The 19,189-nt window shown below is 37.0% G+C and overlaps 1 protein-coding gene across 1 annotated transcript; it reads left to right on the top strand.

Annotated features, from left to right (window-relative positions):
* Nucleotides 1-489: 489 nt before the first annotated feature.
* On the top strand, nt 490-18,149 carry LOC103047633 (potassium voltage-gated channel subfamily G member 3). The gene is made up of 2 exons (XM_007235267.3): nt 490-1,369; nt 7,762-18,149. Exons 1-2 carry the CDS (start codon nt 744-746, stop codon nt 8,405-8,407), a joined length of 1,272 nt encoding a protein of 423 aa, XP_007235329.3. The 5' UTR covers nt 490-743; the 3' UTR covers nt 8,408-18,149.
* Nucleotides 18,150-19,189: the final 1,040 nt, after the last annotated feature.

Raw genomic sequence — 19,189 nt, 5'->3', positions numbered from 1 at the left:
GATCACTGCTCTCAATTTGACTGACTAGCCTGTTCTAATCCTAAAACAGTTGCCATAGGTTTCTGTCTGTTTTTAAAATTCATAGACAACACTTGTGAAGCTTACACATATCTCATATTAGTCCACAAAATACTGATTAAATGTACACATTTCGTACCAACTCCAAGAAGAGGCCTTGAAGCCTGCCTTGGCCAAGGTAAACACAGCATATATTTATTTTTACCCATGGTTACATATGAATTACTCAAAAAAAAAATAACCATTAATCATAAAATACAACTGGATAACATATTGATGGTGCAAAATATTGATTAAGAAAATATAGATTTTTTTAATCGAAAATAACACAATATATTAGTTTTTTGCAATGATAATAATAAAATGCAACCCCCTTCCATTTTTTAATGACCCATTAGTATGTTTGTGTCTTTGTGTTTGTGTGTGTTTGTCTGTGTGGATGTGTTTGCGCGCGTGACATCACTCCTCTCTCTCTTTCTCTCACTCACTCACTCACTCTCTCTGGAGCTCCACCACTGAACTTTTCCTCTCGCCATGTCCGCGCGCAACCTCTCCTCCTCCACTAACAGCAGCCCCAGTATTCCCAGCACTGCACTCTCGAGCTGAACCCTAGCTGGAGCTGAGCCAGGCTGAGCCATGCACCTCGCGCTCCAGCTCCAGTCCGCGCCCGCGCGCACCCAACCGCCGAGCGTGGCCGCGAGGAGCGCGCAGCAGCAGCAGCAGTGATGAAGTTCGGTAAGCGCGCGTGTATCATCAACGTGGGCGGCGCACGGTACGCGTTTCCTCAGGACGTGATGAAGGACTTTCCCCTGCGGAGACTCAGCCGCCTGCACAGCTGCGCGTCCGAGCGCGAGGTGCTGGAGGTGTGCGACGACTACGACCGCGAGAGCAACGAGTTCTTCTTCGACCGGCACGCGGAGGCGTTCGGCTTCCTCATGGTGTACGCGCAGCACGGCACCCTGCGCGTGGCGCCGCACATGTGCGAGCTCTCCTTCTACAACGAGATGCTGTACTGGGGGCTGGAGAGCGCGCACCTCGAGTTCTGCTGCCAGCGGCGCCTGGACGAGCGCATGTCCGAGACCTACACGCGCTACGGCGACGAGGACCGGCGCTCCGAAGCCGAGGGGCCGCACGCCCACCGCGACGCCAAGTGGCTCGAGCGGATGCGCCGCACCTTCGAGGAGCCCACCTCGTCCGTGGCCGCGCAGATCCTCGCCTCCGTCTCCGTCATCTTTGTGATCGTGTCCATGGTCATGCTGTGCGCGAGCACGCTGCCCGACTGGAAGACGGCCGAGAGCAACGAGGTGGAGGAGCACAGGTACACGGAGTATTTAGAAAAGGACGAGTACAGGTACATGGACTGTTTACAGCAGTGTGGAGGGGTACTGGTGCACGGCATGACTTGAAAAACGGATTTCAGAAGAGTTCTGTTCTGTTTACTGGAAGAGTTCAGGTACAAGGAGTGTTTAGCGGAGGAGAGGAGAGTGTTTAAAGTGTACAGGGGATGTTTAGAGGGATGCAGTGTTTAAAAAAGGAGTGTACGTGTAGTGTTTAGGGGTGTAATATTTAGAGGAGGGGTGTAAATAAAGTGTCTAGAAAAGTAAGGAGTGTATATGGAACAAATAACTTAAGAGTTTACTGGAGGATTTCAGGTGCAAGGAGTGTTTAGAAGAGGAGTGTAGACATGCAATGTTTGAAAGAAGAGTGAACATGGAGTGTTTACAGAAGGACTGTAGAGTGTTTACAGGATGAGCATAGCTGTTTACAGGAGGAGTGTACATGGAGTGCTAAAAGTAGTGCTTAAAGAAGTAGTGTGGAATGATGATGGGAGCAGTGTGGGATGTGTTTACAGGAGAAGCATACAGTGTTTACAGTAGGAGTGTATGTGGAGTGTTTAGAGGAGTAGTGTGGGGTGTTTACAGGAGGAGCATACAGTGTTTACAGGAAGAGTGAGGAGTGTTTACAGGAGGAGAGCAGAGTGTTTTCAGGAGAACTGTAGAATGTTTACAGGAGTGTAGAGTGTTTACAGGAGGAGAGTGGAGTGTTTTCAGGAGAAGCGTTAAGTGTTTACAGGAGGAGTGTACATGTAGTATTTGATTTGGTTGAGTGTTAAAAGGGGAAGTGTACTTGGAGGATTTAGAGGAGGGCTTGGAGGAGAAGTGTGGAGTGTTTGCAGGAAGAGTGCATTGTGTAGAGGAGGAGGGTTGAGTGTTTGGAGGAATAAATTGTAGTGTTTAGAGAAAAAATATACAATTTTTAAAGGAATGGTGTAGAGTATTTAGAGGAGGAGAGTAGAGTGTTTAGAGGAGCAGTGTGAAGTGTTTGCAGGAAGTGTGCATTGTTCAGAGGAGGAGTGTTGAATGTTTGGAGGAAGAAATGTGTTTAGAGGAGAAGTATAGGAATGGTGTACAGTATTTAGAGGAGTGTAGAACATTTAGTGGAGCAGTGTGGAGTGTTTAGAAGAGAAGTACAAAATGCGTAGAGGAATAGTGAAGAGTGTTTTTAAAGACAAGGGCTACATAATGTCTAGAGGAGCGTTGATTGTTTAAAAAGTCTTATGGGGAAGTGCACAGAGGGGTTAGAGGAGGAATGTAAAATATGAACATATGAAGTGCTCAGTCTTAACTTAAGGGTCGGTGTGGCTGCAGGTGATTATTCCAGCCAAGCAGAAGCACATGTCATCAGCTATTTGAAGACTGAGCAATTGATCAAAGTGGAACCAGGTGTGCTGCTGGTTGTTTAGAAGAAAAACCTGTAGTCAACTGTCCCTTGATGGATAAGATTTGACAAGTGTCATGTATTTAGAAGGGGTATGTAGAGTGTTTAAAGGAAGAGTACAGTGTGATTAAAGGAATGGAGAGTGTTCAAAGTATTTTACTGAGAATTCGTGTTTAGAGAGAGCGTTTAAAGATGACTACCAAGTGTTTGTAAGAGAATTACTTTGGAGTCTTTAGTGGAGGAGCAAATTATTTTTAAAAGGGGACAATATATAAGCATATAGTGTTTAAAAAGGAGGTTAAAAGCCATAATCTTGACAGCAAGAGTAGAGTTTTAAGAGAAGAGCCCAGGTAATCAGAATGAGTTTATGGTGTACACAATGAGTACAGAATATGCCCATCAGGAAACACAATAAAGTTAGTAAGCATTTAGAGTATTCTGTCTAAATCAGTGAATGGGAATATTAGAACAGAATTCAATGGCAGAACTTGTGAAAAGTGATTTGCATGATCTAATAATCCATCTCTGCATAATGTCTTGTGTTATGTTTTTGGATGTCTTGTCTTGTCACAGACAAAAATAGTGTTGGCAAGTTGGACATGTTGTATATTATGAGTGGTAAGAATATTATATTGTTTTAAGTTATTGTATATCTTATTTCTAGACATTTTTTCACTCAGTCACATTTAGGAAATTAGGTTTTATTTTATTGGTGTGAAGAATCATTTGTTAGAGCTAAGCAAAATCATCTGCCCAAATAGAATAAAACTGTTAGATACAGCATCTCACAAAAGTGAATATACCCCTCACAAATGTGTAAATATTTTATTATATTTTTTCATGGAACAGCACTGAAGATATGACTTTGATACAAAGTAGTCAGTGAAGTGCTGGGCAGTACACCGGTTCATTCGGTACTGCAGGGTGAACTTGAACCGGTATGCGCTTCTGTCATACCGCCACACCGCTAGAGGGAGCTGCGGAGCGCCGTGCGGAACAGAACCATCAAAGAAGAGAGTCACAGGCTGGTCTAGCTTCTTCCTGGAGAGAAATCAGAGCACCTCCTGCTGCTGTTTCTGTCCCAGTGTTTTTATCCCAGTAAAATAGAGCAGTACCTATAGCCCTTTTAAATATATTAATACTGTAGCTTGAAGAATGATTTAAATGTATTTGTTAACTGGAGAAAGAAGGGAATTGTAGCTGATTTAAATACTGTAATACCTATAATGGCTTCAGGAATAACATATAGTAAATTTATATTAAAATTGTATCTAACTTGTGCAATAGCACTTTTGAGAAATATCTATTTGAATTCGTAAGCATTAAGTATTTTAGGTTTGTTTATAGTGTTTGTGGAACTATTTATTTAAATATTTAATTTTGTTAGCAGTGTTAAACTTGTTAGTGTATCGATTTTTAAGGTCTATTGTTTGATTTCTTCATTAATTGTGTAATTTTGTGAGGCAGAGTAAACCCAATACTAATCAAAGCCTTAATTTAAAGCCTTAGTGTTTAATATTAAATGTACTCCTAACAAGACAGAAACTCAAAAACCTATATTAAAGCCCAGTCATGCAAAAAATGATAATAAAAAACAAATTATAAAAGTACTGTGATATACCATGAAACCGTCAGAATCTTGAAAAATACAATGATATGCATTTTGGCCACACCGTCCAGCACTAAGCACTAAATGTAAAGTTTGTATAACAGTATAAATTTGTGGTGCCATCAAGATAAATCAACACACAGAGAAGTGGCTGAATGTCTAATCTCCTGGAAAGAAAGAGAATGCACACAAATTAGCCATTCATTTTCCATAAAATATAAATATAAGGAGATATTTGAAGTGCATGAAATAATATTTTGATATAATTTTAGGCCCATATCGCCCACCCCTACTGGCCACTGGCTATTCAACATGGCACTTTAAGCAAGAAAACTCTCTAAAGATGTGGGTAAGAAATGTGGGTCTCCACAAAATATGGCCTAGGTTGCACAGGACAGTTTCCACTCGAAACAGACTTCCCCAGGGTGGACCGAAAAATAAGTCCACCTGTTCAGCGTAATATCCAGAGGTTGGCTTTAAATTATAGGATAAACTATGGGTCCATCAAAAGGATTCCAATGGCAACTTGTGAAGCTCTAGTGACCTTTATGACCAAGAGAATTAAGGCAGTGGTGGAAAATAATGGTGGCCACAAAAAATATTGACATTTGGGGCACGATTTGGCCATTTAGACATTAATGACTGTTATACAAGATATACACTGACTACTTTACATTGTATCAAAGCATCATATCTTCAGTGTTGTCCCATTAAAGGACATAATAAAATATGTACAATTTACAAAATGTGAGGGGTGTACGTTTGTAAGATAATGTAGCTCTAGAATAAAGAACAAAAGACAAGATGTCAGTGGTCTCTGTTGTATAGTTGTGCTAAGTTTAGACTGTCCCCCTGTTGCCTGGGCAAATACTTGCTCACAAAGTAAATCATGTGGAAATGATCTCTCTCCAAGGTGCTGAATTGTCAATGAGCTCCATCTTCCCTTGCCATTATTTTCATACCGGTACAGTGATTAATTCAGACTCAATGGGCACTGAAGGTACAGAAAATCTTTGTCTTATTGCACAGTAAGGTAAACAGCATATTCTATTAAGATGTTAACTAACCGTAGACTACTGAGGGGTGGGGGTGGGGGGTCATGAATAATGACTTGTGTTAACTATTGATTCCCTTTCCTTTATCATCTCTGCCATGGTGTTTCCATGTCTTTTTAACCTCTGTTTCTGTCTGTCTTGTATCTATATTGCCACGTGGACTGTTCTGAAGGTACTGGTACCTGAGGAGCGGACAGCCATTTTTATGTGTGTGTGTGTTTTGTATGTATGTGTGTGTTCTAAGAAAGGTCTGTTTTGGGGAAGCAACAGGTTTGTCATGTAATTAATATATGACAGGTTACAAAGATGTTCTCAACATTTTCCAGCAGCTTTGATCTCTGTAAAAGCTTTTAATTGCAGTTCAGTGTCTTCACAGTAAGCATTTTTATTGATCAAATATGAACAATCTGTCTCTTTGATGTCGTCATTAGTTCCACACCACTTGAAATCAAAATGTTACTGTACATATGTGCCAGCTTTTATTTTCAAAATGACATTTATCCCTGTCACAGGATTAAGGCAACTAATGCTATTCATACAGCATATTTCAATACAAGTGGATGTGAAACAGTAGCTCTGCAGTTGCTCATTTCTAGAAATGAATCTCTGCACACCTCAGCTTTACCTGTCTCTTTTGTTGCCAACCTTTGCTGTCTGACTCCTATTCAGGATGCCCAACAGAGCTGTGACCATATTAAAAAGCATATATATATATATAAACATATAACTGTATATAAATATTATTAATAGCTCATATTAAAAATTGTAGCCTATAAAGTTTCTTGGGAAAATTGTATTGTATTAAACTGCAAAATTGTATTACCTCTGCATTTTTATTAGCCTACCACCTGCAGCATTTTTCTTAAATAAAATCATTACTGTCCTTGAAATTTGAAGAATTGTGCTATTCTAGTCTTTAATTTACTTCAGCAGTGCTGTTCTAGCCATAAATCAACCTTATCAGTGCCATTCTAGTGATAAATTTACTTCCAGGGGGTACCAGGGGAAGAAATGAGGGCCTTCTACCCCTGCCTAAAAAATCCTAACATTAGAGGAAACACTGAAATATGACTTAAAATAAATCATTGTTGAGTACTGTCTTTGTTTATTATAAGACATTCATTTTTGTCCCTTTTTGTAGTTTGTGGCCAAATAATTTTAGTTGCCATATATTTTATGCATCCTTAGATTTTCATCCCCATTTTCATTTAATGTAAAGTTATAAAAATAACATATAAATAACAGCATATACATGTAAAATAACTGTATGAATTCAGCTTACACACTGCATATCTTAAATATAATATACGACATAATATATTAATAAGGTAGACTAAAATCTTCAGCTGTGTCTGGGCTCTGAATTGGACTGGATTAAACTTTTGATTTTTACTTTGTACTTTTTCCTAAAACTCTCAGGCCTAGCAACATTACCACTTATGTGTAAGAATTTTACAATGGTGTTAAATTGGCCACTGTGTCAAAAGAAAAAGGGCAACCTCTTGTACAATACAATATGGGTATTGCAAAAAGATTTTAATGCTGAAGCGTAGAAATCTGTGGGCTGACAAATTTCATTGAATTTCCTCAGTTAACTTTAGTGCTATACAGTCACATACAATAATGCGGAATCTCCTGGTAAAAAGCTATGTTCATTTTTGAAGTAGAAATATGTACAAAGGACACAACTCTGCACATGTTGATACGTAATAACTGTGTGCACAAAACAATTTTATATAAAACATTATATGTTGTAAAAGTTGCAGAAGAAATTTGTTAAATTATTTGAATTTACACTTTGAAAATCAACAAAACAAGCTGTTTACCAGTGGTCTTCAAACTTTTGCATATGACTGTAGGTCTAGAAACCATTGTATCTTGAAATAAACAAGTAAAGGGCTCTCCTTAAGCCATAGATGTTGCTAGGCCTCACAGGGTCCTTAGGCGCTTGCATGGTTAACGTTGTAGAGTCCTCACACTAGATAGATCAGCGTAACTCAGTTTCCTGCCTAAATGGACGTGCTTTGTTTATCATGTTAATAATAAGGTCTGTGCTAAGTGCGGATTAGTAATTGGTAATTTGGAGTGCAATTTTGCTAACTAATTATTATTGCTGTGCTACTTTGAAGCAACGCAGAAGGTTGATCCATAGCCACTCACAAAGATGCTTTTATTTACTGCTCCCGAGAGGCAGGCCCTTTTAATTGGACTGCTGATTGTGATTTGATTAATTTTGCTCCACTTATTGTTTGACATAGATCATGCTGCTTGTCAGAGCAAATTCATGCTGAGCTAAATCAATGCCTCGCTCTCTTTTAATGGCTCTCTTCACTTTCCCCCCATAACTATGCGTCTACTCAGGATCATCGAGGCGGTGTGCATCGGCTGGTTCACGGCGGAGTGCCTCGTGCGCTTTATCATCTCCCGTGACAAGTGCAAGTTTGTCAAGCGGCCGCTGAACATCATCGATCTGCTGGCCATAGCCCCATACTACGTCTCGGTGACCATGACAGTCCTGACCGGGGAGAACTCTCAGCTGCAGCGGGCCGGCGTGACCCTGCGTGTTCTGCGCATGATGCGCATCTTCTGGGTCATCAAGTTGGCACGCCACTTCTTGGGACTGCAGACTCTGGGACTGACGTTGCGACGGTGCTACCGCGAAATGGTCATGCTGCTGGTCTTCATCTGCGTGGCCATGGCCATCTTCGGTGCCCTGGCTCAGCTGCTGGAGCACGGACTGGACCTTAAGTCTGGGAACGAGGAGTATGCCAGCATCCCCGCCGCCTGCTGGTGGGTTATTATCTCCATGACGACTGTCGGCTATGGAGACATGTACCCCATCACCGTGCCGGGGCGCGTGCTGGGCGGTCTGTGCGTCGTGAGCGGAATTGTGCTTCTGGCGTTGCCCATCACCTTTATCTACCACAGCTTTGTGCAGTGCTACCATGAACTCAAGTTCCGCTCTGCCCGCTGCACCAGAAGCCTATCCGCCGAGTTCCTCAACTGACCAAAATCTCTGCCTGAAAACGATGGAAACTTTATTGTGGACCGGCTTCTTGACACAGACTCACACATTCAGCTGGTCCTCTTGGCCTAATGACTGCTCTGATCTCAGTCAAATCTCTGGTCTCAGGTAGAGCTTTGGGAACTTGGTCATATCCTTTATGATTCTCAGGCTCAGGCCATTGAGGAGCCAAGTATCTACAGGTATTAGTTTCAGCCCAGCTCCACATCATCTGATTTCACTAAGGAGATCCCTGCCTAACCCCTTAAACTCTAGGCTTATTATTCAAATATTAAATCTAAAACAAAATTCATAATCGTTCACTTCTACACTCTTAACATAAAGGTGCTAAAAATGATTCCTTGGAATGATTGTTTGTCCAAAAAAAAAACCTGGTAATGAAATGAAACATGCAGTTTTATGTATTCACACTTCTTTTAATTAAAGAGTATATTATGATGTAAAAACTGTTAAAACCAAAGTTTTTCAATAGTGGGTGTCAAAATTCGAAATTCAACATTTCTCAGGCCACAGTGTCATGTGGTATCAGGAATACTTCATAGAAGGCCTTAGCACCCACAGTGGACAGCATAGTGGGTGGTAATGCTCGTGGCTGATTGTGTTTGGCTAGAATTGTCCATGCAAAATATAAGTGACTCTGAAATCTAATCCGCCTTCAGCGCAGAACATCCTCCACACAAAAATCATGGGACACGATACCAGTTCTTGCTCAATGGCAGTGTAAAACGCCTGTGAAATTGTAATAAAGAGAGTTCGTAGTTTTTTAGTTTGAATAAAGAGTAGTTTAAAAAGCATTTTGTTTTATATTTTAAATTGTAGTAATATTAACCCTTTAAAAAATATTTTGTAAAGAGTTGAAGAAATTCAGTATAATAAAGTCAGGAACTATTTAGGTACCATTATTTTATTGTGCATCTATGGTATAGTCTTAGTTAGAGGACCTCAGAGTTTTGGGGGTTAAATAAATATTGGAACCTTTAGTCAAGTCAGTCTTTGTGGTGCACAGTTGGAACGTATACCTGTGGGCTCCGTGCCCCTTCATGGTCTGAGCCGAGAGCCCACTATGGTTTATACAGCTGGCTTTCCCCTGAACATTTTACAGTTTATTTTTGGGAGGTAACAGGATTAAGTGATGCATGTCCCATTTTGCTCAGCTTTTGTTTTTGTTTTTTTGTTACTTCATTTTTTTTATTTTACAGTATCTGCTGTTGTAACTGAGCTTCCAGAGCGGTGGGGGAGGCTACCATGGCTACAGTGGCTTTCAGGCCAGATGTCCCTGTCAGGGGCACGCTGGTGGAGGGCAGCTTTGTCATGTCAACCTAGAGGCCTTGAAAGCACTCGACACACACAGACACAGGCTGAAAAGCTTCTCTCTCACAGCCCAACAGACATGCGCCTCAGCCTCGAGATGTGGCTCACAGCCACCGAAGGGAATTTAGCTTCTGAATGCCATCTAGTCAGCCCACAGTCTTGGCAGAATCATGCGGGTGAAACAGAATTCAACTTGTTTTTTTTCTGCCACAAAGTTCTTCTCAAATACCTGCATCTGTCACACTGAACTAAAAGTTATTTTTTTTAAGATAATTCAAAGAAACAGAGTTGGGGAGTTATATAATTGTAACAAAAGCTGGGATGCACCGAAATTACTGTTTTGTCTAAAAAACAAAACCAAATATATAAAAAAGGCAACACTTAACAACAAGGGTACATCAATTAACAGTACTTATGACCGAATAAAACATTTTTAAAAAGTTAAGTAATGTTTCAACTAGTGGTGAAAACCAATTTTAAAAAGAATCAAATTAATCACAATATATTTACAGTTTTTTTTGTTATTAGTAATTAAATGTGAATAAAAGTGTTAGTGTTAGAAACACGTAGCTTTGTGATACTGGTGCCAGTCACTTAAAAATATTAATTGTATTAAATCACAGCAATATTCTGTGAATAAATCATGGATAAAATCATGATATATATTTTTTTATGCTGGTACTGCATTTTTGGGAAGATATATGTATATGGCAGACTTTATCCTTTTCTACGGTATTATAATATCTCAGGGTAGTGTTGATGCTTTTTAAACTAGAATATTATAATGTTTTGAATCACTGAGTTTAACGGATAGTTTAATTTGAGAAAATAGACAGTAATGTAGTTCCATATTCCACATTCAAATAATATGCCATCAGCTGTTCAATCTACATTTTGAACTCAACAGCAAGTGTTCAGTATTATATTGCTAAATGGAACTGCTAATGCGTCACCAGGCTCTGTCAGTTGTGTCACATAATTAATTTGCGTTAAAAACATTAACACATTAATGTTTCCATATTAACAGCATGCATTAATGTGTTAATTTTGACAGGCCTAGTTTCAGCTAATTATTAGTCATCGCTAGTTAGGACATTATTAAAATTTCTAAACAGTAATATTTAAGAATGTTGTAAATAATAATAAACTAAGACATTAATTAAACATTTTCGTATTAATAATGTCCTAACAGGCCATTTAATTATTTGAGACATTCTGTCATAAGTACTGTTAATTATTATGTTTAATGTATTGTAAAGTGTTACCCATTTTGCCTCTGAATAGATTGTAACTACTGAATAAATTGAATAACTTTTTATTTTTTTTACTTTTTTGTTATTTACAATTTAGAAATATAGTTTTTTTAATACTACAGCAGACAAACCAATAATACATTTACCTCAGCAGTGCAATTATAATCAGGAATATACTTAATCAGTGCTATTCCAGTCATAAATGTATCTAAGAACTGCTATATTAATCAAAACTTAAATTGTTAGGGGTTATCAAGACAAATGTGCTTGCAATTTACACAGAGAAAAGCAGCCAGACGTTTGGTAAACAAACAAATGCTAATTCTAATTTAACTTAGCTACCATTACTATCCTAGCTAGCCCTGTATTACAGGTCCTTTTAGCTAAAACATGGCCTGTTTGTAAGGAGAAATTAATACAGGACATTTTATTTCATTTTGTTATTGTGAATAGAGAGTAAAACTAAAGATAAACCTTGTTTTTTCTGTTCTCGGGAGTCTCCCTTTTTCACTTCATAGCTCTTAGTGCTGCTGGTGTCGAGGGGAGGGAGGCGGAGTTTTAGCCACTGCTGCTTATTAAAAAAAAACTTTAATAATAACACTTAAATAATAACCTGGCTAAAATAAACAAGTACCGTATTTTACAAACTATAAGGCGAACTATATTATAAGGTTCACTATCAATAAAGGTCTATTTTCACACATGAGAAGTCATACCAGCGGTGGATGTTAATCTACACAGATTTCTCTCCTGAAAACTGTTTATTTGGGTGAGTAAAGCGCTTCTGTTTTTTTTTGCAGCTTAGATTTCCAATATTTTTAACAGCGCAATTAGCAGCAGTGCTAGCTGCAGTTATCAGCATTTAAGCCCTAGAAAATGCCACCCGACCGCACTACACTGAGGAACACTGAGTATTCCGGCAACACTGAGTGTCCAGGGTGCTATCAGCTAGCGGTTTGTCGAACATAGCTTGTTTTAACACAGTAAACACGTAGAGTACAGTCAGATATTCTTATCTCTGAATGGCGAAAGAGTGTTACGGTTAGCGGCTAGTGCTAACTGAAACTCCTGTATAAGGTGCAGTAAAGATTTTTGGGAAAATTAAAGGATTTTAAGTGCGCCTTATAGTGTGAAAAATACGGTAATTGTTCAGTCTTTTCTCATATATTTTGGGTGCAAAATATTCGGTGCATCCCTAGACAAAAGGTGAGGACTGTAAACAGAACAGGCATTTTCGCTCAAACCAGCAATCGAAATGATTCTGTACAATCCAATTGAGTGTGACAGGAATCCTTCAGGGATAATGAGAGATGGAGGGAGCATCATTGATCGTGAGATCACACATTGATCGTGAGATCACAATTTCGTTCCACCTCATGTACCACATGTGATGCGAATGACTATAAAATCTCCTTGAATCCTTGAATAAGGGAGAGAGAGAAAGAGCCGAGCTGTGTAGGCAGCCATGCAGCCTCGTGCGTATATGTAAAGTGGAACATGGTGGGCCAAGAAGCGTGAGTGTTGTCAAAGAGTGCTGTTTGATGGTTTTGGATGATGGTACCATGGAGAGCACATACTGTAGAGAGCTCCTAACAATTCTCTACCTGCGAGGTTCCTCAGCATATCTGTACAGCTTTACGCTGTTAGCACCGAGGAGGCGCAAGCAACCAACAAACCAATCCTAGCTCTCCACTCTCTTGTTCCTGTCCAATAAAAAAAAAAAAAACATGAATCTTCAAAAAAAGCTCCACTTTTTTAACTCTGTAGCTGCTCTGTACCTTGTACTGTACAAATAATTAAAAACAGATGAATAGACCAATAGAAATGCTCTAAATATACTTTTTACAGATTTCTTATTTAGATGTTTTTAGTTCTTTTTAATAATTACTGTTTTTCTTAATAATAACAGCACCATTTAGAGTCAAAACTTTGTAAGCACACTCAAACTTAAATGAAACCAATATTAAAACAAATGTTTAGCTTAGCATTTTTTTAAGACTAGCAATCGTCTCTCTTTAACATTACAAGGGGCTTTTATATTAAACAAAATGCAAAGTGCAAACAGAAGTCAATCCACTGAGGTTTCCTCTGGCAAGCTCAAAATGTAAAAATGTACAATCTCATCTATCCTATTTTAAAACATTCTATTTGATTAATCTCCCAGCACTACTTCAAAGATAAGAATTTTTATGCCTGTAAAGCTATTATTTTGGAGACACATGTTTTTTCACTGCACAGAAAAGTTATAAATTTTTTGTCAGACCACGATGTTAAGAAAAGATCATAAAACACAGTAATGCCCAAAGGCACCCTCTCTACTCTCCACAATGTCCTCCATCTCATCTTCTTCCCTTTAACTCACCATATATATATATATATGTGGTGGCTTTGTATTTGTTCTGCCATCTGTGAGCCGGACATAGGAGGCGTTCAGCGATAGTATTGTATGCTCTGCTTTTTCCTTTCACATGACTAAAGCAGAAATGAGGGATGAAGGAAAATGCAGTTAAAAAAAATCAATGAAACTTGGGAACCATGTTGCCTTGTAAATATCCGTGACCTACTTTTTATACTGTTGGTGTGTACACATATAGAAAGCAGATTTCCTTGTTAAATGAAAACACTGTCAACAGTTTTTAGGCTTATGCTTTTAGGCTTACACACTGTTTTTAAGCATTTTTTACAGATGAAATGCTTATTTGTTTATTGATGTATTTATTTATTTTGCTATAGTTAAGCCTTCCCAAAGAACAACCATATATCAACCATATATCAATTATAAATATAAAATATATCAAAATCAGTTTTTAAAATGTGCTTTATTTACTCATATTTTCCTATTTTTTGATGTACGTAAAATAAAATGAATTATAATAGTAAAGAAAATTTACTATAATTTACTAATTAATAAATAATTCTCAATTCTCCCAAAGGTGAAAAACTGTTGATATATGATCATATATATGGTTAGAGGGGCTCAGTTTAAATCTATCCTATACTATTCAAAATAAAAGTTACAGAAAAAGCCTTCATTCAGTGTTACAGATTAACTATTTTTGGTTAAGCCCTTTAGGATAACTTATTTATATTTATTAGGAATTTGTTTTTCTTTTTTAAGTTATCATATTATCATACAATATAGTGACACCACCTCAATATTTATTGCTGAACCATTTTTTTTTCCTGAAATATTTATTATTGACCATTGTGTAAGGAGAGCACATTAATGAGAATAAGCCACAGCTGACTTTATTTTATTTCTGTTTTATTTATTGCGGATATAAAAATATTCCAGTGTTTTTGTTTAATAATTAAAAGTTCATAGCTATTTAAAGCTACTAAAAGGGTGTAATTGCATTATTATGCTATTATAATATTATTTCAGTCAAACAAAATGTCAATGGTATTAATCCTAATTAACAAAATTGGTTCTTTACACCTTAAAAACATGGTTCTTTAGAGAACCAATAGAAGTTCTTCTATGCCAGTGATCAAACACCCTTTGTGGAACATTTTTCTGAGGAGGGGATTATCCAGAAGGAGAATGATATTTATCACAGGCAGGCTGTTTTCATTTTAAATTAGTATGCAATATTATTTCCAGTCTGAGAAAAGTCTTTGGCGAAAACAACATTGCTAATAGATTCTTACCCAACTGTGATAATGCTGACCCTGTTGATTCCAATATTTTCTATTCCCCTGCGTTTCCCAGTTGCAGTCAGGGGATTTTGTTCACTATATAGTGTGGCTCCATCTGCTCTCTTTTGTGTCATTTTTGGCTTTCACTCTGTTTGGATATTGGAATTTTGATTGCTTTATTTCATGATAGTTTGTTTGCTTTGCTACTGGAGGATAATTTAAATCTGCATTAATATGCATATTAGACAGCAAAGAGCAGGTACTGATGGGAAATTCAAAGTGGGGTCTGTATTCATAGATACATCTTTAGTATTGCTGCATAAACATGTTGTCTCTGTCCAAAAACAGCCATGTATTTCCAAAAAGGAATGAATGGATGCTCTTGGTGACATTGTCATTTACCCATTGACCCATTTAGTGTGTAATGGTCACACAGTGTAAATAGCAACTGGTGTGTTTAAATGGAAAAACACTTGGACAGCAGTGATTGGTTCCTAATTCTGGTCCTGAACTATACTTCTGCCTTGCAAATAGTTTTTTTGTTCTATCTTACCTTCTCACTCTTTGCCAGATATAGTAGATTACATGAATCAGAGTTGGTGTGCCTAAACGTTCAGACTTTTTGTTTTGTTCCAAACAAAAATAGCTGGTGTAAAAGGTGCCACAAACCACAGTGTAGTTTGCAGTGATGTGGCGAAATGCTACTGCCCTTTTGTGTGCACACAGGCAAAGCTGCCGTATGAATGATCCAAAAACGTATGCAGGTGATTCCAGTATCTACTGTAACTGTAGATTAACCCTTATTAACCCTTATTTATACACAGAACAGAAATAAAACAAATCAGCTAGGATTATTCAACAGCCATAATAAAGTTCTTTAGTCTGTTCACTAAACTGCACTGCGAAACCAAAAATATTATTATATTATATATTATATCGGACCAAATGTAGAAAATGCTAAGCTCTACAGTGCTGGGTAAGGGGTAGTTCAGGACTAGGGTTAGGATCTCTTTGTGTGTGTGTATATATATATATATATATATATATATATATATATATATATATATATATATATATATATATATATATATATATATACACACACACACAAAGATATCCTAACTGTCCTTTTTTTTGGATTGGAAAACCAACACGTCTACAGGTCTATTAAAAGTTCTACATCTGTTCGTATCACTTAGATTCATCTTATTTCAGAACAATAGGAGTCGTCATCTCACACAGAGAGTCAGGGGATGGGAGCATCTCCAGCACTCCTGAAGATCACACTCAGAAAAAAGGAAGTTAAGATCACAGATTTCTCCCACACGCTGTGATGTTTCCCTCAGCTGTGGAGGCGAGCTGATACACCTCCCCGTTATGGCTGTTATTGTCACTAATGAGCATCTTTATTCATTCATTGCTGTCATGGTTAAGTGCTTTCCTCATGAGATGCAGAGTGCACCGTGTGTCTTTGAGTGTATACAAGACTGATTGGAAGATGATCCATTTTGAGGCTGATGACAGCAATGAAGATGTGTCTGGTGTGCTGCAGCATTTCCCCCCTGGCTAATTAAACCTCTGATTATTCAGAGAGGTCTGCTCCACCTAACATTAACTCCATTATACTTATGCTTGTCTCTCTTGGCCTCTCCAGTGGAGACAGAGAAGTGAGAGTGTGAAGCCAAGTTTTTTACTCAAGCTGTCAGTCACTTCATGGTAAATTGATTTAATCTCAGTGCTTTTCTACTCGGCCCATTTCAATAACCACTGTAAACATGATTTTCATTTACTTTACCCGTCAGGATGAATATAATGAAGGAGCTATAATGAAGAGCTTAAGAATTCCATGAAAAAGAACACAGACCTTAGCATGTGCGCTAAAGGCCATCAAAGCTCATAAGCAGGATAGCTTCACCAGTGGGGTTGAATATTAATTACTTTTATTTCCTGAGTCCTCTCCTCGCCGCAGCTGAAGAATGTGCCTCATTAATGAATGCCATATTTTAATATCCTGGAGAATAGCTTTGTGTTGTTCTTGGAACAGCTTGATCCCAATGGAAATTATAATGATCTGATTAATATGTTAAAGCAAAGCTTTGAACAAAATAGAAACATTTTAATAATTGAAGAAAAGGTATGTTATGAACAATGTTATGATAATGCTTTACTAAGTGTGATGATTTTGCTGCCAACCAACTGTGTTACTATGTTATATAATTTTTATGTGACAATTTTAGGTAACAACCCCCATTTACTACCAATCATGAAGAAATAGAATGCCATACATCTACATTATAAGTAATTCTGTTTTCAGATGCCATCTGTCACATTTAGATTTTTTTTGTATGTACTTTACAAGGAGGAGAGAAACACATTCTTTAGTGGTAGTTTATATAAAACATTTTATCATATTGACCATAATAAGAGGTATAATATTGTCAATTTTGATCAAATCTTTAATTAAAAACTGGATCATCTCAGATAATTGAAACTGGATCTTCTTAGAGAGTAAAACCTCTATCCATTTAGAGAGAAACTGGATCCTTTCAGAGAATTTAAACTGGATCCTCTTAGAGAGTGTAAACTGGCTATTTTCAGAGAATATAAACTGGATCCTCTCAGATTTTAAACTGGATCCTCCCAGAGAGTGTAAACATGATCTATAGGCCTTTCATGGTAAGATGCAATCAAAGAAAACAGTTATTCAAAAGTTATTTTAGTGGTGTTAGATGATATGAACTAAGAAAGAAAATATGATTTGACTTCATCCATCCCCCTATTCATATGTTTGTAATTTAATATGTTTGTTTATGTTGTTATGCTATGCTGATGTTTAGAATTTGTGCTTCTCTCCCCCTGATTGTACTGTAATTTCTACCTCTGTAATTTCACACATTGCATTCCACTATTCGACTACGGCTTACAAAACTGACTAGTGAATTCATTGGTTGACTACTTAATTAGACACTTTATACATTTACAATACATTTTAATGCAGACTTGATGCACATTTCTTCAATTTAAAATACTGTAAAAAAAAAAAGTGTTAAGTGTACAAGTAATGGCACATTAAAATGTCATGATTTTATGTTAAATGTCAAAAAAATAAATATGAATTTGGGGTTTGTTAACTCTTCATGTTTTACATAGACGAACAATAAAATATCATTTGGCCAAGGATGCACAATGTTTTGCATAAGATTGTATTAAAGTTTATTTCAGCACACAGCTACTTAGATTTCTGTAAATGGCTTTAGCTTTTGTGGGGAATTTTAATCAGAAGGTGTTGTGGGTTTAAATGTTTTGTAATAGACTTCTAGATAAAATGGATTTATTTGTAAAAATATAGATAAGCCTATGTTTAAAATGCCAACAATGCAAAATTTTATGATTGTTTTTAGCGTTCCCTATCTTTCTAAAATAGAAAGTCTATTTTATATAAAGTAGCAAAAAGTTGTTCCTGTAAAGGTTTCAGCAGTTCTATGAGAACTAAAGTATTAAATAAATTTCTGAGGACCCAATGTGATTGTCTGAGTGTTTATTTTGATGCATGTTATGGTTTAAAGAATATCTAAATTATTAAAACACTTTTGTAAACCTGTGTTTGACTACAAGTAAACCTACAAGGGTTTAGCGTATACACTTTTTAAAAACATATATACTTTTTAAAAAATAAATTATACATTACATTTTTAAATACACATTTAAAATGTTATATTTTTAATATACTTAATTTAATATATTTAATATACTTTAAGTCATATACATTAATTTTACAGGTACTGTCATTTGTAATATATACTTTAATCATTGCGCATATATACCAAGTATAGTATTATTATATTTAAAAAATCTATTTTGAAAGGGAAAGATGATCATCATGCGTTTTATGGAATTCTTCTTTTTTTTCAAAATAGAGGAAAACTAGTCTGGGATATGTAAAGATACTGATAACTGCATGCATAGAAGATTTGTTTTTTAATTGGTATGCTCTACATAATCCCCCTACTGACCGATTCTAAAACTCACTTTTTCATCTATAAAACAATAATTTAATATTTCTAATGGTTGCTAATGACACGTGATTTCACTATTTGAAAATGTTCGGGATTAAATGGGTTTAAGAGGCACTAAACCCTAAACCATATTTTTCTATTAATAGTTGAAATGTGTTCCTTTGAAGTAATAAAACATACCTGTCCTGTTGTTTCCTGTTGTTTATCTAACACCACCTTTTCATATGAGATGTGATTTTTCATAAGGTGTATATGTCAATTTAGGATTGCTTTTATAACAGGTTTAAATTCCTTATGAACAACAGGGAAACTGTGTTTACTCAGAACGTTACAGTAGATATAAAGATTCCCCTTGTCCTTGAAAGCTGATTTTTTTTCTCTACTATAACAGTTTCTCAAGAAAAAGTGATTTACATCTTGTAAGGATTAATTCATTATTCCATAACTTTGGTTTGTGAGGGGAAAAACTGTGTAGAAAGCAAAGCTTCAATGCTAAGAGAGCCTTCCATGATTTTTGTAAAGTTTTAAGGGAATTTAGGTAGGAG

The sequence above is a fragment of the Astyanax mexicanus genome, chromosome 7, assembly GCF_023375975.1.
Source record: "Astyanax mexicanus isolate ESR-SI-001 chromosome 7, AstMex3_surface, whole genome shotgun sequence".
NCBI classification, from domain to species: Eukaryota; Metazoa; Chordata; class Actinopteri; order Characiformes; family Acestrorhamphidae; genus Astyanax; species Astyanax mexicanus.
The sequence above is the reverse complement of the archived record's forward strand: the minus strand, read 5'-3'. Positions and strand labels throughout refer to the sequence as shown.